Here is a 27,963-nt window from a genome sequence, read left to right as displayed (position 1 = left end):
CCTAATGTGGCTATTGGATTGGAGTGAGATACATATCTCAAATGATCTGATTGGTGCAGGTAACATACCATTCTCTATACACTAATATAGAGTTTTTTTTTTATAACTAAAAAATGATGACACCTATATCATAGAATAATCCAATTCCCTGATAACCTGTTCTGCTTCCCTTCCCCAAAAAATTATAGAGAAGCTGTTTAGAGAAGTTGGGACTTAACGGTAATGCTTTTTTTCAGATCATGTCAATGTTTTCTTTGGCAGTTAGCAGGAAAATGTGTTTTCTATAATGGTTATCAGCTGATATCAAGGGGAGTATGACAAAATGCGTTGTACAAAGTAAAATTTGAGAGTTTTATTGCAGATCTTGAAGCAAGGGAGGATGCAGCCAAAACAGAAAAGGAAAGTGATGAAATAGCTGCAAAGAATTTGGAAGCTGAAGTTAGTTTCTTTATTGTCATTTCATGGTCTTTTATCTTAAGCAAACTTTTAATCAAACACAAATTGTTTCATTTTTATATCTGCTGTTCAGATTAATAGGTTGAGAGAGGAAGGATCAAAGCTTTTAAAGGAACAACAAGAACTTCTCAGAGACCAGTTAAAGAAAGAAGTTGAATGTGATAAAGATAGTAAAATCTACCAAGATGTCACTCCGAAATTAAAGGTTAATGATGTAGGGATAACTACACATAATTTATGATAAACATACTGTAATCTTCAGTTTGTGGTAGAATATGTTTGTCAGTTAAGAAAACCACTTTAAGCTCAGAGAAGTCCAGCAATAACAACAAGTCTAAGATCTAGTGCCACAATATGAGGCAGAAAAACAAAAACAAATATTTACCTACCATAAATGCACATAAACTGTATCAAATAGCATCTGTACTTTGTTTACCTGCCCAGGTAAGGTGGAAACGCAAGAAATCTGATTTAACAAATGGTGGATACACACAAGAAATGATCAGGTCACTCTTTGAAAAGGTACTGTACTTACTTTGAAAGTTGTTCAAGACAGTAGATGTTTAAGGAATTACTGTTAATGTACTTTCATTTATTTTGGATGAAAGAACACTGGGTTAATTTAATTGTTCCATACATTGGTTTTGTAGTATGGTGAAGTGAGTTATGTGATTGTATCTTCCAATAAAAAGGGAAGTGCTGTGGCAGAGTTCACATCAATGGCTAGTGCAGTGAGTATTATAAACTGGTTTTTGAGAATGATATTCTTTGTAAGTTTTTATTTGAATTTGCAATGTGAGTGACCTAATAATAGTGATATGGTAAGTAGATTCTTGAATTACCTTAGAAACTTGCAATAGAGAATGAGCATGGTATCCCAGACAACCCTCTACAAATCTCCTGGTTGGATGGAGAGCCATCTTCAAATGATGCAAGTTCAGAAACTGACCCAGGGGTTTCAAAATCAACAAGAGATGTTGGTGAAGCTACAGATAAATACATGGTGAGAGTTGACTTGTCTTTATGGAAACTATCTTTCAGGTAGGGTTTTTGCAGTCATAAATGGTCATAATGATTTGTACTTGTCTCCAAGACATGCTTCTCTTGCTTAAAACCTTGCTACTGAAAGTTACTTATATACACTGTTTGGCTGAGGTAAGGAGGGAAGGAGGGGTGGGGGTCTTGATATTCACCTTTGATTGACTAACTTCTCAGTTAGGCTTAGATATACTACGTCACTGATTACTGCAGGTTTCTGAGGAATTTTATCAGTCAGATGGCAACATATCAGAAAGAGATTATGAAAGTGTAGTGTTGATGAAACTTCGCCAGTTTGAGGAAAGGAAACGATTGATCAGAGAAATGGAAGAGGAGGAAAAGTGCTGACAACCAAGTGAAGGATCAGTTGGTAATTCAAGACAGGGCTTCCCCTTGCAGGAAGTTCTTGAAAGCCGGTTCCAGCTTCTTGATAAATAGCTGTATAAGCTAAAAGCCATGAGGCCATGATTTCATTTTCAGCCTTATGCTATATGTGGCCAGTAATCAGCCTCATGGTTAGCTTAACTTAAACAAATGAAGAAACATTGAACAGAAATTTAGAACACCGTAAATCTTCTTCTCTTCATGTCTGAGTCACATTAAACTTAAAAATCCTTTGCACTGAAAGTAGCTGGAATTAAACTCTTGAAAAATGGTGCTATGTGAAAATGTATAAGAGTAGTCAAAAGGAAGAAGATATTTTAAAATATTAAATAATTCTGAAGACTGCATATGAATTTTTATTTTATTAACAACTGATTAGGTGCCACTATATTTTCCTTTTTTTCCTTGGCTGCATGGCTGTAATGGGAACAAGTTATACATTTCCTCTTAAAGTTGTGCAACAGATGACCAACACTGAGTAACATTCCACCTTAAAAAGTTCTTTGAGTAGGTTTACAGTATTAAATATACTAATAAATAATAGGAGAAACATTTCTTTTTTTAAGTTCTTGTCATCAAAAGAACCTCTAACAATATTTCCTGTGTTTCATGGTTTCATGGTTTCATGGGACTGACATTTTACAGTGAAAAATAATTAAGATCAGCTATTAATCATTCATTAACTGCTTGTACAGAACTTCAGTCATTGTGTAATATGTATAGTCTCGCACTCCATTAAACAGTTATGCATTGGAAGACAGGTATTTTATCTGGTGAAAAAAGAAAAAGAAAAAAAGAGAAATATTATGCTTGTTAAACAATGGGTAAAATGCTATAGATAATTCACACTGGTGGCTATACTTTGCAGAATGCAAAAAAACGATTATCAACATTATGTTACATTTCCAGTGCAGCTTTAATTACCAAAAGACAATGCCAACTAGACATGCAAACCAGACATATGCTTGTTTGGAATTCAGCAATCTGCATTGAGTGTTCTGCAGATTAGGGATTACCCCAGCCCAAAGGAATTGATCATTCACTGTTACATTGTGAATCAAATGAGAAACAATGTCAGTTGTCTGTACAGGAAACATAACACATTTCAACAAGACACTGTGTGTACTCATATGCTGGGAATGGTAAAATCAAAGCATAGTCTTCATACTATTTCCACACTTGTTACACATAAAGAACATGTGAAAAGACTTTGAAGAGCAAATGGAAAATCTTATCCCTCTAATGCAATACTTTTCAATTAGTTCTGAAAGCCTCCAAGTAAAAAACATGTACTCGTGCTTCTGCTGTGAAGCCTTAACAGTGATTTGTGACTGAGAATGAACAGACCCAAAAGTTTAAAATCAGCTATCCTGAAGAGCACCTGATCAATGACAATTTGTCTTTGCTGGGATGCATGGGCAATACTTGTAAGAAATTACTAGTTCTTAGCTGGTTCATTACTGCAAACAACATTTAAGCTGAACCTATTTTATCAGTTAGTTACATATACCTGTCAGCTTTTCCTTTGTCCACAATCTCACGGTTGTCGTCCTTGTAGAGTGTCCAGACTAATGTTTGACCAACACCTGTTGCTGCTATTACTTTGTATCCTCTACCTTCCAATCTGTTAAGGACTGCACGAGGTGGATCAGTGCTGATGTACTCCTTACTGAACATGTGAGCATAAAACATTTTTTTTGTGACATTAAGCAGTATGATTACTATATCGTCTAAGTGAAAACGGATGGGGGAAGCAGGGCCCGTGGGAATCTATCAAATTTTGAAGCGTGCTGTCTTTCCTTTCACGTCCACTTCCGGTGACTGCTGCCTCCCACCCTCAATGACGAAATCATTGCAGAGTAATAATAAAACAAACGCTCCCATATCTTTGTATTCCTTTCCTGTGTCATGCCAAAAATACAGCTACAACTTCTGGACCTTTCTTCTTCTATCTCCTGTATCTTACCAAGCGCGTACTTTCCAAGATTCTCGTTCCCTGTTCCCCTCCAATTTAACATTCAACTTTGATATCAATCGACATTTGTCTCCCTACCATCCCCCACACAGTTATATGTGATCAAAACATTCACAAAAAATACTCACAAGTTGTTACCAAAAGTGTGCACCAGCTCGGCCCCCAAATACTCCATCAATTCTCTGTCGGAAAATTCGTCCCCACAGGTTGTGGGCCCACTTGCCTAAATGATGTCAAACACGGTCACAATCTGTGATTACCAATACAGGCTAATTGGGGTAATGCACGAAACTACTCAGAGACGCTTTTAACTAGAATAACAGTAATTGAGGAGAAGGATTATCAAAGAAGCTCTTACCAGCCTTATCTGACAACTTATCAGGATATAAGGCATAATGATTGCCTTTTAAGGTCCTAAACACGCCACAAAGTTAGCGGAAAGTTCTGTATGAAGCGACAAACGCCTGATGAAAGGAGATGTTATGTTTGGAGCCCGCGATTTAGGAGTGATTTCAGCGGAAATGTCTAAAGGAAACTAAGATGGCGTCTTTGCAGTCATTTGATGATTTCGGGTTCTTTTCATCTTGTGGACGTAATATTCTTGTGGGAATCTCCATTGGCTTGGGAATTGGGATAGGAATAGGTGCTGGAATGGCTGCTTCAAGGAAATGGCTTGCTGTGAGAAAGGAAGAACAAAATATTGTCGTTCAGCTCACTGAGTTGAGGGACGAAATAAGAGAACTTCGTTGTACAGTGGTTAGACTTGAAGTAACCCTCACTGAAGGGAAAAATAAACGAAATGTGCCACTGAAGAATGAACCATCTCGAGTGACTGTACAAAGTGATGAGGAGACGGAAGACGAATTTTTTGAAATGTCCGGGGAAGAACTTTCCTCCAGGTACAGTGTAAATATGTTTTTTATCTCTCTGACTGGTAAAGCGACTTACAATTCGAGCGAACTTTAGAGAGGAGGTGATAGTTGACAATTTTTATAGCCCTACAATAGCTGTGAAACAAAACGACAAATAGGAATGCAGATCATATTTTGACAACGTTGTGTCTCAAAATATGAATTGTTGGGCTTTGCAACATAAGCCAGGCTATATTAAAGTTCAAGTTCAAACATAAGCCAGGCTGTTTACCCATGAAAAACGGATTACACATATATGCTAGTTTAGTTGCTTGAAACTGCTAGCCTTTACCTGTAAAACAAACTCTGTGGTCTATTCATGGGGCGAGTGGCCCATACTGCCAGAGCTTGTCCTAGCAATCAAGACTGACTTGCCACTCACCCCTGGATGGGATTCTGGTTCTTCACAGGTTTAACCTCCCCCCCCCCCCCTTGCACATCAGGATTTCAACAAGTTTCCCAAACAATTCACTGGGTTAATATGAAATGTGGGAATAGAGTGTCTTTCCCAAGAACATAACACAATTGCTGGACCTTCTCAGGGCTAAAATCTGGACCTTTTGATCCATACTCAAGTTTGCAAACCTTTTTAGATAGCACTTCTTCAAAATCAATGGGAGGCTGATCCATGGCAGATTACCTCCCTATGCATTGTCAGACTTTCCTGACAGTGTGGTGGTACCCATTTATACTCCTGGGTGGAGAGAGGTGCTGTTAGAATTAAGTGTTTTGCCTAAAAACACACATTAAGATCTAAACCAAGATTTTTTGACCCAAAGTCTAGAGTCGAGAGTTCAGTGGGCTAATTTTCCTGCCACCACCTCTCTCTCCCCAACACATTTGATTTAACTGATATTTCATTTTGTGGCATTACATCTAGTGCTTTGGACTTTGACCATCTTAAAGCTATCATTGATGAAGTAGACCAGCTACACTCCAATAATGAGACTGCAGCCAAGCAAAAAATTCATGGACTTCTACATGAGTGTTTACAGGTCAGGGGTGTAAATTGAATGTTTATTACAAAATCACATACTTCATTAGATAATAAATATTTTTAGTGGACTGATATAATTTTGTAACCATGATTCACTTGTACAGAAACATGAACACTGTGAAGTTAGCTGGAGATATGCAAGATCTTGCTACGATATTGCAACAATGAAAGGAAAAAGTGGAGATGCTGATGGGAAAAAAAACATGTTATATGAAGGTATAGCCACTACCTATATGCTTGCCATTTGATTATTAAAGTCAGCAAATCATGGGAGGGCAGCTTCCTGAAAAGTGTTCTTAAGAAAACGCAGCACTACCTTCTGATTGGTGTTCAGTACCTGACCAGTATCTTTTAATCAGTTGCCTCTGAATTGCATTTCAACCACTTATGATTCAGTTTCTTATCAGATGGTAATACTCTGTAAAATTTACCTAAAAGTAATCGTTTTGGTGCTTCCATGAAGCTTTGTTGTAATCATATACATTTGATACCTTAATCTGACAAACTGAAAATTTGAAGGCATTGCAGAGGCAAAGAAAGCAATTCAACTGGACAAAAAAAATCCAAATGCTCATAAATGGTAAGTAACTGATTAAAACATAATTGCTCCTCAATATCTGGATTTTCATGTCTATGTGAAGAACACAGTGTCTTGTAAGTTGCACATACTTACCACACCCAATGTTGTATTTCTAATTTTTTTTATAGGTATGCAATAATTCTTGGAAGCACAACAGAATATAAAAGTTTACAAGATCAGATTTTGCTGGGCTATGAATACAAGGTAGAGGAAAAAAATAATTAAATTAGTTTTAAAGTAGTTGAACTTTGCACAGATCTGAATGCACTCACATTATCTAACCTTTAATTTAATGGTCAAATTGTTTACAAACCTTTTTTTCTCGTCTTGTGTAGCAATTTTTGAAGGACATTGACTCCAGTGATATGAGATAACTGTGTTATTTTGTAGGAACATATTCAAGAAGCTATTAAACTCAACAGGGATGATCCTGCTAACTATCATCTATTTGGAAGATGGTGTTTTGAGGTAACTTTGCAACTTAAAATTGAATTTTTTTCTGATTTTTTTCTCATTCAAGATCTGTCTGAGCTTTAATAAAACTGAATTCTATTTCAGATTTCTATGTTGTCTTGGTGGCAGAGGAAAGCTGCCTCAGCATTTGTAGCTGAACCTCCATCATCATCTATTGACGAGGCTCTTCAAAACTTTCTTAAGGTCAGCTTTTGAAACAGGAACTCACACTAAACTTTGCTTGAAGAATATTAACTTAAATTAAAATAGGTTTTAATTTTAGAAGATTAGAAACCATTAATAGAGGAGTTTATTCCAGTTTTCTGTGCATGAAGTGACCAGGAGTCTTGTTACTCCTCCTTATTAGCAGAGTGGAGAGTGGCACTGAGAAAGTAAAGTTTTTTAAGTTTCTTACTCGTACACAGTCAACGCAGATGACCTGGCCTTGGCCGGAAACTAGACATTTTGAATTGGGATCAAGCATACTGAATATTTGGCATTTTCCTATGTATTACTTTTATTATTACCAAAGAACAACTAGAGATTTTTTTGTTTAATTTTACATGACTCTCTTTTATTATCTAACTGATTGCCTTTTTTCAGGCTGAAGATCTCCAGCCGGGATTTTGGCTGACAAATTCGTTTTGGATCGGAAAGGTAATAAATTAGAAGCTAATAAAAGCTGTGTTCTTATCTGTCATCTTAAGTTCACGTTAATTGATCTTCATGAAGAGAAAAAAGAAACATTGTTACACATTTCCTTAAGACCTGTACTCGGGATCTCAAATGGTTCGAGCAACTTTCTACGCAAAGAATCCATTTCTACATAGAATACATTCGAATATTCCAAAGCATTTTACAAGTTTTTCCTTCATAGTGTTACAAACAAAATGGAGATGTACCAAAGGCGAAAGAATGGTTGAAGAAAGCTCTCTCGCTTCCAGTCTCCAGTGATGACGTAAGTAGAATAGAACAACGACTCTTTGTTACTTTATGCTTTTCTTATCATTTAACAGAAAACCGTACTACTGTCGTTGTTTCCACAATTGAAAGAGAAGCCAAGTAAGAATTTCTACTTTGGAATTCATTGAAGCCAGAACTCAAGAAAAAAAACTTTAGACTCGTGAATATTTTAAGTGTTATTCTAAAATTCCTTTTCTACGATTTCTACGATGATGGATGCTTTCATTGAACCAAACAAACGATCACGTTTGACTTTCTGAAAATTTTTTTCTCATTGCCGAAAATTTAGGACAAAGAATCAAGCGAACAAGCTCAGAAACTGCTTGAGTCCTTATAACGAAAGATGTCGTCGACTGCCGGCGGCATGTGCTATCCCTTGATAGGTCAATGTGACATGTCGGTAAAATCGTTCTTTTTTTTTTTTGTGAGCAAAAGTTGCAAGCTCTCTCTATTTTTGATACGGTTTATTTTTTATTTTTATTTGATATTCTGTTTTAAGAGCAAAAGGAAAATTTATAAATGCTAATTTTCCGTAGATTATATGTATGAACTGATAGTAAGCAACGTCATTTGTATTCTGATAGAATATTCTGTCTTTAAAAGACAGTGAGAGCATTATTAATTTCCTTTAATTAAATCACAGAGTTGATCTCTGAGAGAAATAAATGAATCGGACGATACTGAGTTTGTAGCTGTGTTATTTAACCCGGCGTAACAGCCTCATCAAACAGCTGAAGAACTAAGAAGCTACTCTATAAGTACAAAAGAGAATACTCGAAACTTGAATTTTCAATCTTTTGTTTAATTTGTTAATATTGCAACTTTTTCCTCAACACAATGCTGTAATGACTGAACTTTGAAGATTGCTGAACAAATATTCGCACCTAACAAAAAGAAAGCTTTTAACGCTTTTCTTCCTTATTGAATCTTAAACAGCAGAGATAGCTACCCCAGTTTCCCTTAATCTCCCCATTGTGTCTTAGCGCCGCATTTAACAGCGCAATGCACTTAGCTAATGCATTAATAGTGTCTATTATAGCCCTCTTTTTGATTGCTGTCCTACGTTATTGGTTAAAACTCTTAACTTTGAACAAAATCAGGCGGCCAGAATTGAGTACAACAGCCCCTCCAGCAATAAAGCTTAAATTACTTTTGTTTATCTAAAGACTTCCTCTTTTGTCCAATTTCTTCGAACCTATTTGCACAACATTTTAGTTTAAGAGATTTATGTAAAGGCTTCTTTGAAGTCTTGACAGGCCAAGCTAAAGTTCTTATTTCGAATACGTCGATTATGAATCCGAACTAAATATTTAATAGTGAATCTCAAATAAACTAGCTTGGCGCGAAGTGGAAGACGAAGGAAACAGAGAGCTTGCAAGATTTAATGAACGTTTTCATGTTTGTGTACTTTTTTCTTTGCGGCAGTAATAAGCTGATATTGAAAAGATAAATAATGTTCTTAGTTTATTGGATGCTTGTTTTAACGGATTTTCTTTTCTATGTTTAACATCTACGTCCACTTCAAAAATGTTTTTATTAGTGTTAAGAAGTACCTTATCATTAGAGTCGCCAGTTTTGATCGAATAAATGTACTTAAGAAAGGTAATATTCGCTTAAAGCGTTTCCAACGGTTGTCACTCCTCTCCTTCATGAATAGAATTTTGAAAATTCAATAACTACGCAGCTGAAATAACATAGAAAAATACGTATCAATCATTCCTTGTAAATAACATTTTGGTGAAGCAGAAGTTTAATTTTTTGAGAGAGTTTTTGTACTTTTGAATTGAGTCTCTTTTTATTTTCAAATATTTCACTGTTAATTCTAGTGACCTGAAATTGGCTTCCCTTATGATGGAATAATTTCCGTATTTACCTCAGTTTGATAAATATTTCATTTTCCGTGTCTTAGCAACGTGAATTCGCTGCGGGTATACATAACTTGATTTCAACGAAGAAGAAATTTGGGTAGCACTAACTGTTCAGATTCTCCTCCAGAGCTTTCTTTATCTTTGGGCTTTTCTTTCCCAGTTCTTTCTTGCTGCCTGTTTTGATGCTCGTTAGAAGTGTGCTTGCCATGTTTATTATATCCCTTCCGCAACTTATTTTCCTCTTCACTTTCTTTGTGCCTTATTCGATGCTTTTTTGGTCCAGCTATAGACTGCTTTCGCCATGTCGCCTCACGTTTCGCTTGTGGCTCCAAAATCTGATGCAGTAATTTCCTTTTCCTAACCTCTATCTCCCACAGGGACTTGCTAAGCCGATTTCTTTCAGTACACAGCTTCCTAGAGTACGCCATTCGAATGTCTTCCAAGTTTCGATCGAGCACTAAATTCAACTGACGCTGTCGTTCGTAATAACCTCGAACATGTTCGAGTTGTTTTGAAGGATTGCTCCACAGAATAGCAGGAAGAAAGCTGTCTTCCTCTGAAATTGGTGCGTACATGTCTTATTCCATTTCCTTGGCGCCTTATCCCTTATTAATCCGTGACATCCAGATTATTAAACATCCTCTAAGTTGCAGTTCCGCGAGTCGAGTTTACATAAGCTTGTTGAGCGCCGCAGCTGTCGGTGCTTGTGAACTGACTCCCGCCGTTGGCGTATTAAAAGCTTTGACAGCTATAAACACAAAAAGACTGACGGTGCTAAAGACAGTTTGCTTACGTCACTCAAACGGTTGCTGTCATCGAGCGACCATTGAGCGTTTTAGTGCGAAAATAAATCCATGATCGTAAATTTAGCTGTGGATTAACTTTAGCAGAGGTGCAAATTATGTAAAACCATGAAAAACCCACAGCTGTCTCAAATTTCCGTCACTCGGTGAAAAGTCGGTGTTTTCGTTTGTCTTCTCGATCGCCTAACATTTTGTCTTTTAACAAATAATTAATTTAAAAGTTAAGAACTCACTCTACAGCGAATATATTTATAGATAGGAAAAATTATAACAGTTTGCTTCTTATATAAATATTGGCCTCTTTTTTAAAATTCGTCGCACTTTTTCTCATTTTCGCACTTTCGTGTGATTTGCCTCTTATCGGTGGCCAAGGAGCCGTTTGCAGGCCTTGTTTTTAACTTTTTCTCGCCAATTAATATTTCATAGCACTTAGTAAATTTATGAAGCCTTCTTTTTCGTTGATAATTTGCAAAACAAATGTAGTGTTTAGACGATTGTTGGTTGTAAAAATGTCAGTGTAGAACCTGTGAGCAGGCTATCATCCGCCATTATCATTAGCGCTGCAGCACGATCATTTCTTCGCCTGCGAGTAACTTTCAGGCTTTGAGCAAAGTAAGCCGACAAGGGCCGGGTCTGGCATTGATAAGCAGGTCCAAGACCACTTGGACACCTCTCCCCGGCTATCGTTTCCCTAAGGCCTCAAACTTACAAAGTAATTGAGGGCGAAGAAGACTCGTAACGCGGAGGCGCCAATGATGAAGCCCTGCACAGGCTACTCAGTGTCTTTCTGTTTCTGTCAGAAGATGGTAAAACAATCTAAATGAGAGATTTCATTCTTTTCTGTTCTTGGCATTCGTTGGTTTTCGTACCCTTTTTTATTTTAATGTCCACATAATTAATTATAAATTGCCCACGGTGACAGCTGCTTCCTACTGAACGCCAAATAAGGGAAACTAGAGGATTACAAATTGAAGAGAGCGAAAAAGTTCCTTTTCGCGGCTGATTGTTTTGCTTTGTGTAAAAATTTCTCATGTTGTGGGACATTCTCTCCACAATATATAGATGAGAAATTGATGTTTGTTTCAAAACAACCGTTTTGATAGACGCGCCGTAGTCAAGCGCGCAACGCAACAGTTTTATCTTCCCTCGACGAATGAAACCGGCTGTCCGCGGTAGGGGGCAAGTAGAGCGCGAATCCAGTCTGAAGAGACTAGCAGCTAAACTTCAACGACGATTTATTAATTTATAGACTGTAAAACAAGTGAAATTACTACCCCAAACTTCTCTCCCCAGACTAGATGGGGACGGCTTACGCTGCGTTAAAATTCATCCAAACTATTTCGCAGTCTTTTGTAGCCTTCCCAAAAGGCAAAAAGGATGTTTCTATTTCCTGATTCCTCTAATAGAGAACTGGAGATGAAACATGACGGTGGAAAAAGCGAGAGAACCAATATCTTTCCCCCAGTTTTCACTGACATGGTCTCTTTAAGCTTCATTTTTCTTCTTTTTGTTGATTCGTTAGGCTGCTTTTAATGTATTTTTGTTTTGTTTTGTTTAGTTTATTCCCCTTTTCAGGTGGTTTAACAAGAAAGCTTTCTCGTTATCCAGTAGCTCTCCTCAAAGCTATCTGAACTCAGTTATCAGACAGTATCTTTTTGTCATTACCTCATACCCCACTCCAGATTACGTAACTTGTAAGAGCATATTTTTCCTTTTTGCTGCAAAATGTTTCTTACTCAGAGCTAAGCACTGAAAAAATGAGCTCCATGATCGATAGACCAAGTTGTGTATGTTTAAAGGTGGAACAGGGTAGACTTTGAACATTGACCATCCGAGAAAACGAATCCATTTAGTTGGAGAAATTTCTAAACGATTATGTATTGACGTGCCACGTTCAGTATAATATTATTAAATATGAACTGGCCGACTCGATCAGAAACGATAAGTGGAATGTGTCTGATCTTCTTTGGCATCACGTGGACTTCACATTCGTTTATATGTTACATATGTGTTTTGATAGCGGCATGGAATTCGTTGTGGAAAATCCTTGGATGCTGAGGACGCATGTGCTGCGTTTATTCCGTGTTGCTAGGTGCTTTTCAATCTAATAATCTCTTTGAAGGACTTAAACTACCTAAAGGTTTTTCTCTTCAGACTCTCCGGTAGTTTTTTTTTTTTTTTTTTTTGATAATTGAAAGAATCCCGCTGAAACTCGAGTGTTCCTCTTACATAATTGCCAAAGATTCTTCTCGCGCCTATTTTCGAAGAGTCTTTTAATAATTGTTCTCTAGCTTCCGAAGCGAATTATGAGAGAAATTATGTGTTTGGACGTCGAGTTTTAAGAATTGATTACTTTTGTATACTTCCATACAACAGGATTAAGCGAACAATGTGCTCTGACGCAAATGCGATAGCCCCCCTTACATGGGGTACCAAAATGGATAATTGAGCGTTTGGAAATCCACTAGGGATCCGCAAAGCTAATTTAGATTCACTTAACATAGATTCAAAGTACAGAGCATGAATGGGTTCACGACTTTCATATTAAGATTATAGGTCTTCACGTAAACGACCACGACAAGAAAACATTGTGTGCGATTAAAGCAATTTGCAGTTTGTTAAAAGACGACTGATGTGCGAACTTGCCTTTCAGCCACTACTGAACTATTTGTATGTGTAAACAGAGAAACAAAGACTTATCTTAAAATGTATACATTGCTTTAGGCTGAATTGAAATGCCTAATTACTTGCTTTCTTTCTGCCCGCATGGAAACTCATAAATAGATTAATTCCAGCTGAAAATAGATCTTTAGAAGAGTTTGAAAATCTTGTGCTATAGTTGTCTTACCAGTTTCTTCAAAACAAAGAAAAAATTGAACGAAGTTTTCTTTTCTTCAAAGTAAACATACAGTAGTTAATTAGTTTGCATTCAGAATTGATCTTATCCAAAGTAGAAATGAATATTTATGATTCATTTGTTTATTGTTTCGGACCAATCGCAGCTTTTCTAAGAGCGGTATTTGTTAGCTGCAGACACAAAGGCAGAAAACATTCAAAGACATGGAAAATTACTAAATGATGGCGCTAAACTTTTAGCGAATTTATTGAAGTAGATTCTTGTTAAGGTTACCAAAACGAGTGTTCCTTTCGTGGAGCTGTTGTGTTTGTCATCCTGTCACCGTGGTTTGGTTTGGTAACTAAAGTTTTGAAGGATTAAAAGGATCCTTGCATGTACCACACAGCAAAACACGAAGGAAGCGACGAGAAACTTCATCGAGTTATCTGAATGATTAGACAACATTTCAGGACAACTTCGAGTTTTGATGCAAGTTCAAGAATACATCTGAATTTCTTTTGCAAGGGTGCTGATCGATCTCTAGATATCTCATGTGCCGATAATAGTTGTTTGTCTTCATAAATTTACGAAATCACGGAGTAATTTTGGAATTGTATGCATAATAGATTTCACCATGACTACATCGAAGGACAGCAAACCGGAGAGTCCAAGGCTTGATGACTTTTCAGAAAATATTAATCGAGCAAAGCAAGAAATGGTTTTGCGTTTTGTCAAAGATCAAGAGGCTCTTCAAACTTCGCAAGTGGATTTGAAAATCGTTGACGATGAAATCTTAGACTTAATAGATTCAGCGCTTGTTGTCAAGGGATCTGGGGAGGAGAGCAAACTAACAGTCTCAGATGAAAGTCCAAAGCTTGATAAATCTAGCCATCGACCCGTGTCTAGAGAAGTATCTTCCTTAAATTCGGACGTCGATAACTTGAGTAATCTTCCAGAGGCCGTCATTGTGCCTCGGCCACCGTCAGGTCGCCCCCGCACACGAAGTACAAGCAGTCGGAAAAGATCGGTATCGAGCTTACGACGACAATATTCGGTGGATTCTTTTTACTCTGGTAAGGACGTTTCATCAAAAGAAGATACAAATGAGCCTAGCAGCTCGCGTGATTTTATGCTGCATAGCTCCACGGAAAGAACAGAGTTAAATTCCTCTCCTACCAGTGAAGAGGGAGCTAGTTCAGGAGGTAACTTGAACGCATCGTGGCCTCAGCAGTGTCTCTCTAGAAAACTGTTCGTCCCGTTTCGAGATCATTCGGTTTACGCCACCAAAGAAACTCCGTATCACTACAATGCTCCTTTGGAAAACTTTTCCGGAATCGATAATCACCCGGAAGCTTTCCGACCTCGATCGAGTCAAACTTTTCAACGTGTGCGGCCAGCAGAGATCATTTCCGCCAGAATATCATCGGCCAGCGAATGTGAGCGGATCAGTTGTGACCCGTCCTCACTTGCAAACCCTCTATCTTACGCTAAAAATGTACGTAAAGGCTCAAGACGAAGGACTTACATCAATTTCAGCAGACTGGACGCTCAATTAGCGTTTGATGGGCCATTGGAGCTGGAACCAGTGCACCCGTCTGAGTTACCGCTTTACAGAAGTAACTCGGCGGCGTCCTCCACAGCGCCTTACACCATGGTACACGTCCCTCCCATTGGACGAGAAGGGCCTGCTCCTTCTAGCAGCTAAAGTGGATCAAGTGAAACACACGCTGTCTAGCAGGTGAGGCCAGAAAAAAAATACGAACTCCCCTCTGTTCAATTTAAACAATATCTCCTTGTCGAAGTAAACTGAATTTAACAAGATATTCACCACATAGTAATTTGCTCTGCGTTGTTTCACAATACTTAAATATTATTTGAATATCCACTTAAGCCCTAGAGCTATTTTTGTTGTTGTTTGTTTCTTGAGGTTCGAGTGACTCACAGCCATTAGTTCTGTACCCTCTTTTGTATTTATGTTATTTCTCTTTTTTCTTCTTAGGAGTTTTGATGCTTGGAGACGTTGCCTCCATTTTACATGCAAAACTCTGCTTATCAGTATCGCAATACAGATACTGTGATGAGAGAATTCATGATGCTCGTCAGTAAATGACACGAGTCTTCTCGAAGAAGAAGGCTTTCTTGAATTTTAACTTAACTGTCTTTACTTCTTATGGAACAATGTGATCTTTGTGCATCATTTTGTTCATGCGTATTTATTTTGAATCACGTAAATGACAATTTCACTCTTTCTAAAAAAGTCAAAACTTTCAGGAAAGCGAATTCACCACACATATAATTTTTCTTTCATTTTTTTTTTTGAAAGCTGATATATTGTTTTAACGTCGTAGACCAAAGAACTGTTTTAGAGTTGTAAATAGCTCAGTTAAGATCACATTAATTTGCCTATTATCAAGGTGTGGCTACCTCTAAAGAACTTGTAGAAATATGTACAACTCTTCCCGTCCAAAGCTCCTTTTTGACGAAAATGTCATCCCGAGGAAATTTCGACAGGCATTTGAAATTTTATACTGATAACCAGCATGTAAGTGAATGATATTTGTAAGAACTGATATTGATATTTATAACTTACAAATCTGTGAGATTAAAAAAATTGGACGGAAACTCTGCCCTGGCTAAATTTATGCTCCTTTCCTTTGGTAGTATTACTCTTGTGTTTTAAAGTGTTTTTCTCTCAAAGTCGTCATACTCACCGTCATTTTAAAGAAGTCTGTCATGTCTGCCCCAGACTACCTGGTACAATTTCGAAGAAAGCCTTCCCCGCAATTTGCGTTTTCGATCGAACTTCAAGTATTGTTTACGCACGGATTTATTTCGGTGTAGTTGGGACGAGTTATCTGAACTGTAATGATGGATGCTTTTTTAGCAGACGGTACTTGCGGCGCTGCATGCAAAGGAAGGAAATCATTAAAACAGATCTAAGATTCCATATTAGGGAAGAATAATCAGCAAATCAAACTTGACCGTTCTAACTACGGAAACTTGTGGAGAAAAAACTTAAACTATGACTTTGCGTTACACAACAATTGATGTTTACATCAGTATAAGTCAATGCTCACTTCTGTGGAACCTATGAGGTTATAACTGGTCACAGAATATGAAAAAACAAGTTCTGCCGAGCGCGTGTTTGTAGCTCACAGTCTTGCGTTTTCTAGAATACCACAAAAAGATTAAGATAAGATAAGATGATTAAATTTGTGAATTTCTTTATTCTTTGTACTGCTAACTTTGTTTGTCATCCTTTTGACTGCACTTTTCTGTCTCACTTGGCGGTTGTATCGTTTGACAGAGACATCGGCAATCATGAGAATTGTTTACTCTGCCAATTTCACTGAGTAAGCAAGTTGATGTATTCAAGAGGTTGCGCCACACAAAGAACTAGTAACTTGTTAATTCGAACAGTTAAAAAGGCATTAGCAAAACTTGTTTTTATCACTGGTACATTACCTAAACGGAAAATTGTCAGAAAAGAAAGAAATAACCAAAACATATTAAAAGAATGTATTTCTCCTAAAAGCCGAGCAGTTAAGCCGATAACTTCCCCGAGGCGAAAAAAGTTCTGCCATGAATAACTTTTATTATGATTTTATAATTACCTGCGCTCTGGCTCACAACGTACATGATGTCACTGCTCGCGCCAAACAATATTGCACGAAAGACGCCGCTGTTTGTCCTCCGAAGCCGCCATATTCAGTAATTTTGCTGATAGAAATTTTTTATTGTGAGTAACACTAATCAAAGCTATAGGAAATGTATTACAGTCTACAATCCGTAGGAACACGACTGCTGTAAACTGTGTTGCCACAAACTCTGTGAATTTTTCTAATTAGTAGAACAACAATGCTTACGTAAGTTTATATTAGTGTTTTTGGCCGCTCTTGCGATGAGCTAAGACTGTTGACAGCCAATACGAATGATTTAATTGTAACAGCGATCGCTGTGATATATATCGAGAACATCCAAGATGCATTTGAGAAACGAATTTAAAATTTGTGCCAATATTGTTTTCACTCAGTTTAGTGACTTATTTCGATGTCGCACCTGGAAATTTCTGGCGGGTTTATCTCGATAAAATTAGAAACAGGTCATTATGTCATTTTGAAGTGCACATGTGCGTCATGTTCTTGAATATTGCAAATTTCGTTCAGAGACTATTTAATGGATGCTGTTTTAGTACATCACGTGAATTGATCGCATTTCAGCTTCTTTACACTTTTACAACTTACTGAATTGAAATAAGACTCCATCTTCTTTAAAACTAGATTCCGCTTGCTAGTTCTGTCAGTCTTCTTTTGCCACTTATATTAGGCCGTGTTGCATTTTTTAAGCAATACCCGTTTCACACCAGTTATCAACCGTTTTTTCAGTCAATGAAACGTTCTATTGTCTTCCTAAATTAAAGATGTGCTTTTGTATATACTAGCGATGTTTCTTTACCTTTTTCGTCAAGAGTTATTACATAACAAGGGAAGAAGTTGTTGATATTGTTTGTTGATCACTATATTGAAAGTTTCCTTATGCATATATGTTGTTTGTGTGTTACTGTTCAAATGTGATGCCATAATTTTAACACAACTATGTATAGGTTTCCATATTTAACACTGAACGATTGCGAGTATCAAGCAAATTCTAGTATAAGTATTGCCGCGGTTCTTCTACCAAATGAGCTTGTAGTTTTTGTCCGGTTGATTATAATTTCGCCAAATTATGTACTATGTCGATTTTGACTTTGGCAGGTGAATGAAATTTGTTAATACGCGGGTTAATTTGACCGCAACAATCTTTTTAGCACGGTACATATTGTTGAATTTTTTTTTGTTTTGACCTGAAGGATAATAAAAGAACATCCCAATAAGATTTACAACAACATTTGATGGGATTTAAAAAAAATGGATTCAAATTACTTACTTAAAATAGTGTCACTTCTGTAAATTTGAGAGCTGCTAATATTGATGTCGGCAAACGAAGGTATATGTTATTTTTGCACCAATGCTCTATATTTTTCACCGATTTCAGCGGTAACGAAAGAACCGAAATAAAAATGAAAAAGCAACGAACGCCAGAAATGTTTTAGCCAAGCACATAGAAGAACAAGCTAGCTTCATGTTTTTTTTTTTTAATTTCCTACCTGCAGAAAGCATGTAGATGGATCAATATCTTGCTTGGTAACAAGTAATATTACTTGGCTGATGCCCGAAATACTGACGCGATATGTAATATATATATATATTTGCATCGAAAACCTGTCTGTTGAATGGGAGATAATTTTTTTCCACCACGTCGCGACTTTTGTTACTTGTTAGTGATTTTTTTGTTTATATGTGCTTGTTATTCACGGACGTCAGTTTTCAGGGAATATATTTTTATTCTTAAACCCTTAAATGTGAAAATTAATTTTTAACACCTGTGTTCTGTATTCCTTGTTTTTTTTTTTACATTACCGTCACACGTATGAGAACACGCATTCTCATAATTCGCCAGACAAATATTTAGCATATTCAAATCGCATCAGTTTGTAATTCAGACAACACCGCGGGTGTAATTGTGTACTACATATTTTATTCTTACTCCATATTTACTCTAACCAAAACCTATATTTTGCCTTTTTACAAATTTGTTTCTGAATCTTCCTTTCCAGTCGATCTTCACCTGAAAGACGATCATCTCTTTACATTGTAGAATTATTGATCAAATGTTCCGAGAATATATAGGTAAATTAGCATTTTATATTTTTATTTTTATTGAACAAATATCGCTTTTTAAAAACTTAGGGAGAAGAAATGAGTCGCTATGTGCTGCTATTAAAAATTGATTTTGATTTGTAGGTTTTATAGAATGAAACAAAGGAATAGTCTTTGCAACGATTCATTTCAGACCGTCCCTTGTTTTGACTTTAAATGAGGCTGCTACACGCCATGCTATAAGTAATCTACAACCGCTCAATGACATTTTTGACGATAGAGAATACTGTTCAGTTTCCATGTCACTATTTTTCTTTTCTAACAGTTTTCATGATGAATTTTGCAAAGAGACAACCCTCTTACCTCCTAGATTGTTCTCGAAAAATGCAATTGTTTACGTGTAGCTGATAACACTTGAAAAGTTCTGTTGTGGCTAATGATCCCTCTTGTATTCGGCATGTTTTGGCGTCGATTTTTTGAAAATAAATTTGCTGCACATGGTGTGTGGAATCATTAATGTAATCTTCAGCGAATCAGACTTCAAGTATGTTTTATCGTTTCCTTCAGGGCCCTTTTTTTCCCTTAAACTAGCAACAGCTCAACTAATTTCTTTTTGCTCGGCCTCCGGCACCTGTCATAAGCCTTCTACTCTGGCAGTTGAACTTAGAGTTTATATGTTGACATCCTAATGTTGGCCCTCGTTGTGCACTATACGCATGAATTGTTTTCTTTTTCAAAACTCTACACTACTAAAATCCAAGCCAGAACACTTCCTCCGTGGGTGGGATTTAACGTCCTCACTGAAGTAATAAATTCATGGCGATCTCTCCCAATGTTTTGCGTTCTCTGGAATTATAACGTGAAACCTCTCTGTGGGCGTGATCGTTGTCCCCGCGCGGACATAGGTCTCGACAAGGTGCCAGAGCGACTTATTTCTCGCTCCTCGTCAAAGTCAATTTTAGGAGGCGTCGGTCGAGCCGGCCTGTGGCTTCTATTTCGGTGGAGCGGCGGAAGAGTTTGCGGTCTACTGCTATATTCGAACATCTTGCCATCATCTGAAAAACTTGAATTGATACTGATACTGCTATGCCGTGTTGGTGGTGGCGAAGTAGAAAGGTCGGAGCCGCTTGCACATGAACTGGAATCATCAAAACTGGACGCGTCGCTTGTTAGTCTTTTTTTCCTCCTTAGGCCACATTCGATTCTCTTTTGAACGCTGTAGTCCGTTTGCGAAAGCGAAAAGCGTCTTCCTTGATCAGCAACCACTTGAAGTATCTCGTCCACCACAGCTTGTTGTTCCTGAGTTTTTTTCCTTGGGATTCTTGGATAACACGGGGTTGTTGGTGCCATTCCACTGTCTGCATCACAGTGTTCGTTATCGATTTGCTTCATTGGGAAAACTTGCAGTCTCCGTGCCTCACCTACCGAGTGTAACAAACAATCGTTTGTAGTTATAGTAACCTACTTTCATGGCTATCACCTATTATTATACACATCGCTTTATAGGCAAAATAATTCACTGCACTCTCCCTACTTTGAAGCGCACAACTTACCAGAAAACGAATCAAATAATCCAATAAGAGCAAGTTTTTAAATCGGATTTCATTCAAGGATTATTCAGGGTCACCGCGTGGTTCTACTTTCTTAGCGCCACGTTGTTAGAGCGGTAATTGTGTACGAGCGAATCAAAATGAAAACAATTTACCATGGAGTGTGATTTAATTTCCCTCGTGACGGAGAGAACTGAACAATTCCTTAGCTCCCTGTCTTCTAATAACGCCTTAAATACGTGTAAAACGAAATTGCCGGCAGCGGTGCTCGTTAATAAGCTGTACAAGAAAAAAACATTTACACCATTATACCTGAACGCCAGAACTTTCGCTTTCCCAGACACGCTGTCCGCAGCCGGAAATTTGCCTTACCACGTGTAATGAAATAAGCTAAGTATAAACATCAGTTTTCTTTGTGAGTTGTCACGTTACAGAAGTGATTGAAAGTCAGAATTTTTTTCGTATCCTGCCGCGCTTTTAACCTGTCTTTTTCTCGTTCGAGATTTATATCGTGACTCTTACTAATTTAGAAAACAACATAAAACGTGGTTGGGTCACGCGCCCTATATTATATGGAACAATGTCTGCTGTTTTGACCAATAATCTGCTACAAATGTGGAAAGACGGCGTCACTTATTTTTCCCGTGTCAATATTTCAAAGTTTTTCTTTTGTTCGCTAGCAACGGTATTTTTTGTTTTCAAATAGTAGGAAAAACACGATGTAAGTCAGCATTTATTTCGCCCCTCGGGGTATCGAGTAATCAAGGCATGAAGGATATATTTTCTGGGACAGTAAGCATAATTTTCAGCTGCACCAAAATTCATTTACGCCTTTTTCCAATTTTTTTTTTCTTTTCTGTTCCATTTGAAGAAGTTCGTAGGAAATTTGGATCGTGTAACTAAGTTAATTGAGATCACGTACCAAAGCATATGTATTTTCTATTTTCTTTCTTCAATTTCTGTTGCAATGTTGATGATTCCTTCCTGATAAAAAACGCCGAATCTAGCACTCTCTAACACATGTAGAATATCCGATTCATGCATAGTTCCAACGATATTTTACTGGATATCGAATTAAATATCTTGTACAAGTGAACATTTTTGTAACTTGATGATTAAAATTTAAAATTCGCCGGCTTTGTTAGGAGTAACATGGTTTTTTTGGCTCGGGGGCAATTGTATATAAAAGACTAAAAATAAATTGAGCTGAGCCGAAATACAAAATTGGAAGCCATTGGAGGATTTTTATCGCCAAAAGACGCCATATTCACGTAGAGCTAAGCATATTTGCACTGTAATTTTTGGCTTTTAATGGTTTACAGGTGTATATTGATGAGCTAAACTCTTCTTGGAGGTGTAATCTTGGCATTATAATGATAACAACAAAAATAAGTCAAATATCACAATATTTCGTTTCTAGAAGTAAAGAAAATCTTCTCCCTGTTTTCAGACAGCGAGGATTTTCAAACTATGCACAGTCGCTCAGTTTGTCGTAGTATAAGGAAAAAAAATAATGACAATAATCTTTCGCGTGACAAATCATTATTCCAAGAATCATTTTTCATCAAAGTTATCAATTTTGAAAACAAATGAATGTGACTAAGCACTGTTATCGCAAAATGTGAAATATGAATTATGAAATATGCACGCATCATTAATTCTCAATTTGCGTGGGGTAACATTTTCGTGAAACCTTAAGATCTTATTGCGTGTCATAGCATGTGTATCTTTTCCTAACGAAGATCACTCGAATCCCCTAACTTGATTGTACTTTATATGGCCATGCTTAATTTTTTAAGAGAGGGCTTGACACACGCGCAGATAATTCTTTGAAAATGTACCACAGATGTCACCTACAGAACGCTAATTTGAAAGAACCGTGATACGTTTTCGTCAAACTGCAAACATCTTGTTAAAAAAGAGTTGGTCCAGTCTCATTAAAGATGGAAAGAAGGTTCGAAAAAAGATTTTCTCCAAAGGAAGTAATGCTTGATCGTCGTTAAAAGTTCCGTAATCAAATTCGTCATATCAGTTTCAAGGATGAATCAAATGTTTTTTAAAAATAAACTCCACCATGTTGGAAGTTTTAAGGTCAATTTTTGAAAAGTCTTTCACGTAAAGGAAAATTTTCTCTGCACATCACTTTAAACGCTCAATTTTCCTCGTCATGGCTTAAACTAAATTTTCAGTGATCACGTTAAGGGTGAACCAACGGTTTACCAAACCAGTAGCTGATGAAAATGCACAATGCTTTTCTAATCGTAAAATAATCGCGTGGTGTCAACCGGAATGAACTGTAGTTCAAGATCTTTCACCGGTAATTTGTTTAAAAAGCTCACAAAAAGTGTGTAAGAAACTAAGCATATTCATGGACCTTAAGGCGTGCGAAAATCAATATGTAAAATTTTCATGTGTATTTTGTTTTTTTGCAATTCAAATCCCCCCTGTATCTCCACATTTGCTATTATTCTGTCCGAAAATGACTCTAAAGGCAGGATGGTATTCAAATAATAGTAACAGCAAATATTCCTTGGAGAACGTTTTGTGACGAAGATAACACTTCATTAATGGCTGTTCAAGCAACGTCAACATTGGTGTTGAACTAAAATATTGGCATTAATGAAAATAAATATCGCCATGTTAAACTTTTGTCATGCCAAATGATTTCAGATTGTTCAGCCTTGATTCCAAGAGCTATGTGTCAATAGCTACTTCGCATTTACGGATTTCTTCATGAGACTGCCAACAGTTTCCAGTTATACTCAGTTTTACGTTGCAGAATTATGAGAGCCCTAAAAGTAAGATTGGTAGAGATATTTTCCTACTAATTTACATACTCTGGAAGCTCGGCAGCTTTTCTAGGATAATTGGTTGGCTGTCCATAAAGAAAAAAACTATAATAATCTGAAGTCAATGTGAAGTTTGGAGTGTAGAGGTGAACGCTGCTACCCTTTGTTGTTCTTTGTTAATCCGCTTTTCTTTAACCAGAGGCATTTCACTGATCAAATGTTAACCACGCATTTTGGCAAATCTTTAAGATGTAAGCGGCAAAGTTCCGTTTATTTATCGAATCTCAGTTGTACTTTCATCAACTAGTATTGATAATCTCAGAGGACCAAAAGATTTTTCTAAATTACCCGGCAGCTGCGTTTGTCAGAACACATTTTTACCGACAGACATAAAGAAGAATGAAAAATAATGTCAACTGATGAACTCAAGGATAATGTACCAGAATTAATGCGCTTACCTCTTCGACGCTGTTCTACTTTGCCGGAACAGTAAGGAATTATTTACTAACACGCGGCGAAGAAATCTGCTGTATTTGCTTTTCCACTATAGAAACGCAACACCCAGGCAATGAACTATTTGAATAGAAGACCGAAGTTACACACATGCCTAGAGACTCTTTTTATGTGTTCTTGGCGCTAATTATATTCGCTCTACGCGAGTAACGAAGACAAATATCATCAGTAAACAGCCAATAGCAGAATGGATCATATTGATATTCAATTGACTGCAATATTAACTTTGTACTCGTTCAATTTGTATAACGACTCTCTCTTGTCACAGTTTTCATTATTGTTATAAACTAAGGCCACGTTTTCAATTTCCGAAGCTTTAATATGCGATATTTTTTGCGCATAATTAGGACTTGAACGAGGTTAGAGATATCAGAACGATTCATACATCGATAAAAAGACCAACATAACTGAATTAAATTTGAACTAAATTCCACGAATGAATGACGTCAACTAATTATAGGAAGAGAGGCAAGAGAAATTGTAGCGAAGACTTTTCATTATAAATTTTTATGATAAAAATGTCATTAAGAAGAATGAATTTAATATATGATGGATATACAAAAAAAAACAATCTTAGCATGACAATTTGTTATCACGTTTCAGATAAAAATGAATATCTTTAATTTCCGAACCAATAGCAAAGTAAATCTAATATTTTAATAGGTTGGCCACACTCTGATGACGTGTATTTAAAGATGTTCCCTAATATTGAGCCACCGCGGCCTCTTTATCATTCAGTCTCTTGTAGAGTCAGTCTCTTGACAGTGCGACTTTCCCACACGAACTCGGCGTGTTTTAAGGGCTGCTCGAATCCTGTAAGCTCTTTTTTCCTTTTTCGGTCATTTTAAACAAAGAAGTTTTTAAAAGGTTAATGAATAATGTGTGTTTAGCTTCCATGCCGCAATCTATCTTCCATTTGCAAAATTTTGAGAAAATATTCAGGGAAAAATCAAATTACAACTCTATCAGCAACGTCATAGCCCTTTTAAACATCACTGCTAGCCTGAAGGAAACACTGACCCTCTTAGTGCGCAAAAAGTTTTTGCGTTTTTTCTTCACTGAATGTAATGACAAACAATATTACTCTTAACTAGTAACAGCAAAATTGACCCACTATAGGTGACAAAATCCATAAAGTACCCACGGTGAACACCACTGAAATCCTTCGAGGAATCTCTCAAAATGCTTAAGGCGTGGGAGAGACATAAAATTGCCTAGCTTCAGACCGTAAGTATGTTTGGTTTGTTTTCAGTGATTGTTTAGTCAGCTAAGGTTTTATGGAACCCGTAATGTAAACTACCCTCTCCTCCGTACATCTAAAATTAAGTTTCCTGATGGTGTCACAAGCATTACTGGAATAAAATGGTATTTGTTATTTCAGATGCCCTACTGTCAAGCAGTTGTAAAGTTTCTAAATTCATTTCACCAGCTTCTTCTAACCTACATCCTGCTTCCGTGATGGAAAGATTTTAGTCTGTGTGATGCTTTTAAGCAGTGGTAGAAAAGGGAATAAAACTGTTATAGTGTTAAGCTTCCTTTGAGTCAGAGAGTCTTTTTAGTTTGACGATGCCAAAGGTAGTCAGTCTTCTTTGACTGCTTTTGCTGTAAAAATACTCTTTCCTGTTTACAACTTGGCAAAGAAAAGTTTTCGTGAAATTAAATTACTGCAAACCAGAGTTGCCTGCACCACATCATATCAGCGCATCACTAAAATAATCTAAGAGGATTGTCCAATAAAGAACAAGGCACCCACAACGTTACAGATATTGTTTAAGAGTTTCAAAACTGTCGTACCTGATTACGAAATGTCTTTTGAACTCAATAGTCCATTTTACAGTTGTGTGCTTGGTTGCCAAGCCTTTGAACAGGAGTGAGGCTAAGGGTGACCATGTTATGATACAAACCTTGCTGCTTTTGAAATGCAAATTAATTTGTTATCATGCTAACTAGATTCAGGTCTCTAACACAACAAGGTCACCTTCAGCCTCACTCCAAATCAAAGGCTTGGCAACTAAGTACACAACTGTAAAATGGCCTATTGCAAGACAAAGAGAAGGAAATATATAAATTTTCAGTATTTATTTTAAAAAGCGTGCTCTTTTCCGACCTACTTGGGTTTAAATATTTCGTTATCGTAATCGCTATTTAAAAAGTTTTTAGATTTCCTTAGTGACATTTATGATCAGTAATAGATTAACATGCAATGTTTTTTCAGTTGCTATATCCCTGGGCAATGGTTTCTCCCGCTCAAATTCCTTTAACTCACCAAAATTTGGACTGATTTTGTGGCTTATCAGACATGATCAATATTTCACATAATTCCTTACTTCTATGTAAGGAACTTTGCCTTTGATTGTTTTTATATTTTATAACTAAGAGCTCTCTCCACATGGCTTTTGCGCTTACCATGTCTCGTGAGTAATCAACCAACACTTACGGCACAAAAAAAAAACGAGTGATGTCTAAACTATTCCCTTGATAAGGCAGAAGAAGTAGTTTTTAAAAGTATTCTCGACTGTACACGCATTTTCTGTTTTCTTGTTATTGTAGAGCTTTATTACAACTGCCTGCATGATTACCCCTAAACTTACCCTAAACGGTAATTAAATGAAACTTTCAAATTTTATGGCAAGTGATCAACTTTAAATTAATTGGCTGAAAGTACAGCAACATACCTCTGAGGGTGGATTTATCCTGCTCTTTTCTTTTTCTTTCCATCTTAAGATGCCCATATCGGTTATTTACTGCCATCTAAAGAAAACAAACTGAAGTTTGATGCGTTGTCAGAAGACGAGTTGAAAATCCCATTAGGAGTGATCAAAATCTCCTTAGTTTTTGAATGATCTGCCTTGTTGCTAGGGATACATAAATACAAATATAGTTCAAAATAACTAAAATGAAACACGCATGATCCTCTGTTACTCTGAGTTTCGTGCTTACGCACTCGTCAGACAGATTTAATCTGTCTGACGAGTGCGTAAGTACGAAACTCAGAGTAACAGAGAATCATGCGCGTTTCATTTTAGTTATTTTGAACTATATTTCGCTCTACACTCACGTGTATTGAGCATTTTCCTACAGCATTTGGTACAATTTCCCACAATTAAATATAAATATATATTTTCTAACAATACTAAGGCAAAGTTCCGTCTGTGGTCAGTAACCACGGCTACGAGACGAAGGAAGTCACAGAGGCTGCTAGCGGCAACATGGCTGTTTTGGATGGTCATCTGAGCATATATCTCGATCTTTAATGTTGTGCGATTAAATTTATAAAACCGGCCACGATTTTTTATGGCGCCATTTCCAAGTTCGTCAAGGCTCTTTTTCAAACTTGACCCATTTCAACTGAGTTAGGGTGTATATTGTAACATTCACAGCTTAACATTCTGCCGCTTTTTCTCGTTGGGTTGAGTTCGAGTGTTTTGCAATAGTAGCAACCTGCAACGATGAAACTAACTACAATGGCCACATACCTTTCATAGTTAACGTTATCTGTATTCTTGTCATTGCCAACAAGTATCGTTGCAGGTAACGTCCTCCCATTTAAAGCGTCCTTAATCTAAACTGGCGCGCTCTTGAAGACAATTTCTTCTAGAAAAAAGATAAAGTATTTGATTTTATTCAGTTTCGCGTCTTGAACATGTAACCAGGATACAGATCAAAAGAGGTCAAACAGTGCCTAGCGACAGGGGGTTGTTGTCACGATCGTAAAAGCATATATATATTTTAATTAAATTCTGAAGTTGTTTAATGGTTATGCTTTAATGCACAAAATCACAATTTTGTGTGATATCAACTTTTAGCCTTGTTACTCTTCCTTATGCAAAACCCTTTACATAAGTATCGTAAAAGGCAACAGATACAATGAACTAGGTTAGTGCATCGCAGTCGTTCAAACAACCCTGACTTGAGATTTCAAAATGAAGCCAAAGTCAAACGCATGAGACCGTTTTCAGTTGGAGGAATGTTCCAATACACTGTTGGAATCGGGCTAATGCCAGGGTTATATGATGAAAACAAAAATTTTTAATTCTAGATGTAAGCACTTGAGGAACTTTTACTTGATTGTACTTCTAAGCTTAAATTCAGTTTACCTTACATCTCCTGCGTTCCTCTGAAAAGGAATGATGTGTATATGTAAATTA

The 27,963-nt window shown here is 37.0% G+C and overlaps 5 protein-coding genes across 14 annotated transcripts in view; 3 read left to right on the top strand and 2 right to left on the bottom strand.

Annotated features, from left to right (window-relative positions):
• Positions 1-2,634, top strand: part of LOC113667185 (dnaJ homolog subfamily C member 17-like) — a 4,360-nt gene extending 1,726 nt beyond the window's left edge. The window contains exons 4-9 of one of the 2 annotated variants that reach the window (XM_027182977.2): positions 362-438; positions 530-661; positions 901-978; positions 1,107-1,187; positions 1,304-1,497; positions 1,708-2,634. In XM_027182977.2, coding sequence (XP_027038778.2) covers positions 362-438; positions 530-661; positions 901-978; positions 1,107-1,187; positions 1,304-1,497; positions 1,708-1,768 — 623 coding nt within the window. In that variant the 3' untranslated portion in view covers positions 1,769-2,634. The remainder of the gene's footprint in view (positions 1-361; positions 439-529; positions 662-900; positions 979-1,106; positions 1,188-1,303; positions 1,498-1,707) is intronic. The other variant, XM_027182976.2, reaches the window with a different exon arrangement.
• Positions 2,222-4,352, bottom strand: LOC113667189 (GTP cyclohydrolase 1 feedback regulatory protein). Its single transcript, XM_027182982.2, has 4 exons — positions 4,212-4,352; positions 3,982-4,076; positions 3,389-3,547; positions 2,222-2,648 (listed from the first exon to the last, which is right to left on the bottom strand). Exons 1-4 carry the CDS (start codon positions 4,245-4,247, stop codon positions 2,645-2,647), a joined length of 294 nt encoding a protein of 97 aa, XP_027038783.2. The 5' UTR covers positions 4,248-4,352; the 3' UTR covers positions 2,222-2,644.
• Positions 4,289-25,346, top strand: LOC113667182 (regulator of microtubule dynamics protein 3). 2 transcript variants are annotated; one of them, XR_016188282.1, is made up of 11 exons: positions 4,368-4,752; positions 5,645-5,759; positions 5,866-5,977; positions 6,281-6,341; positions 6,470-6,545; positions 6,732-6,809; positions 6,900-6,998; positions 7,398-7,451; positions 7,672-7,752; positions 24,935-25,042; positions 25,197-25,346. XR_016188282.1 is itself a non-coding variant. In XM_027182972.2 (10 exons), exons 1-10 carry the CDS (start codon positions 4,394-4,396, stop codon positions 8,092-8,094), a joined length of 1,083 nt encoding a protein of 360 aa, XP_027038773.2. In that variant the 5' UTR covers positions 4,289-4,393; the 3' UTR covers positions 8,095-8,437. The 2 variants fall into 2 exon arrangements, 1 of the variants encoding a protein (XP_027038773.2); XM_027182972.2 differs by lacking the exons at positions 24,935-25,042; positions 25,197-25,346 and adding an exon at positions 8,047-8,437 and having other exon boundaries at positions 4,289-4,752.
• On the top strand, positions 13,438-15,886 carry LOC113667183 (uncharacterized). Of its 2 annotated transcripts, none has more exons than XM_027182973.2 (2): positions 13,438-15,002; positions 15,264-15,886. In XM_027182973.2, exon 1 carries the CDS (start codon positions 13,899-13,901, stop codon positions 14,967-14,969), a length of 1,071 nt encoding a protein of 356 aa, XP_027038774.2. In that variant the 5' UTR covers positions 13,438-13,898; the 3' UTR covers positions 14,970-15,002; positions 15,264-15,886. The 2 variants fall into 2 exon arrangements, with proteins under 2 accessions (XP_027038774.2, XP_027038775.2); XM_027182974.2 differs by having other exon boundaries at positions 13,453-15,002; positions 15,267-15,886.
• On the bottom strand, positions 18,820-27,963 carry LOC113667195 (uncharacterized). 7 transcript variants are annotated; one of them, XM_089211892.1, is made up of 4 exons: positions 27,913-27,963; positions 27,292-27,409; positions 26,491-26,580; positions 18,820-20,384 (listed from the first exon to the last, which is right to left on the bottom strand). In XM_089211892.1, exons 3-4 carry the CDS (start codon positions 26,564-26,566, stop codon positions 19,816-19,818), a joined length of 645 nt encoding a protein of 214 aa, XP_089068018.1. In that variant the 5' UTR covers positions 26,567-26,580; positions 27,292-27,409; positions 27,913-27,963; the 3' UTR covers positions 18,820-19,815. The 7 variants fall into 7 exon arrangements, with proteins under 7 accessions (XP_089068018.1, XP_027038790.1, XP_027038791.1 ...); XM_027182989.2 differs by lacking the exon at positions 27,913-27,963 and having other exon boundaries at positions 27,292-27,431; XM_027182990.2 differs by lacking the exon at positions 27,913-27,963 and having other exon boundaries at positions 26,491-26,566; positions 27,292-27,404.

This window comes from Pocillopora damicornis, chromosome 7 (assembly GCF_964200805.1).
Source record: "Pocillopora damicornis chromosome 7, jaPocDami1.2, whole genome shotgun sequence".
Taxonomy (NCBI): domain Eukaryota; kingdom Metazoa; phylum Cnidaria; class Anthozoa; order Scleractinia; family Pocilloporidae; genus Pocillopora; species Pocillopora damicornis.
The sequence above is the reverse complement of the archived record's forward strand: the minus strand, read 5'-3'. Positions and strand labels throughout refer to the sequence as shown.

Excerpts from the sequence above, each read along its gene's own strand:
- LOC113667189 (XM_027182982.2), bottom strand. The coding sequence starts at position 4,247 with ATGCCTTATATCCTGATAAGTTGTCAGATAAGGCTG. Across the intron at positions 4,077-4,211 it reads TAAGTTGTCAGATAAGGCTG|GCAAGTGGGCCCACAACCTG; the intron begins GTAAGAGCTTCT and ends GACATCATTTAG. Across the intron at positions 3,548-3,981 it reads CACACTTTTGGTAACAACTT|TAAGGAGTACATCAGCACTG; the intron begins GTGAGTATTTTT and ends TCACATGTTCAG.
- LOC113667182 (XM_027182972.2), top strand. The coding sequence starts at position 4,394 with ATGGCGTCTTTGCAGTCATTTGATGATTTCGGGTTCTTTTCATCTTGT. Across the intron at positions 6,342-6,469 it reads AATCCAAATGCTCATAAATG|GTATGCAATAATTCTTGGAA; the intron begins GTAAGTAACTGA and ends TTTTTTTTATAG. Across the intron at positions 6,999-7,397 it reads CTCTTCAAAACTTTCTTAAG|GCTGAAGATCTCCAGCCGGG; the intron begins GTCAGCTTTTGA and ends GCCTTTTTTCAG.
- LOC113667183 (XM_027182973.2), top strand. The coding sequence starts at position 13,899 with ATGACTACATCGAAGGACAGCAAACCGGAGAGTCCAAGGCTTGATGAC.
- LOC113667195 (XM_089211892.1), bottom strand. The coding sequence starts at position 26,566 with ATGGCAGTAAATAACCGATATGGGCATCTTAAGATGGAAAGAAAAAGA. Across the intron at positions 20,385-26,490 it reads GGATAAATCCACCCTCAGAG|GTGAGGCACGGAGACTGCAA; the intron begins GTATGTTGCTGT and ends TACACTCGGTAG.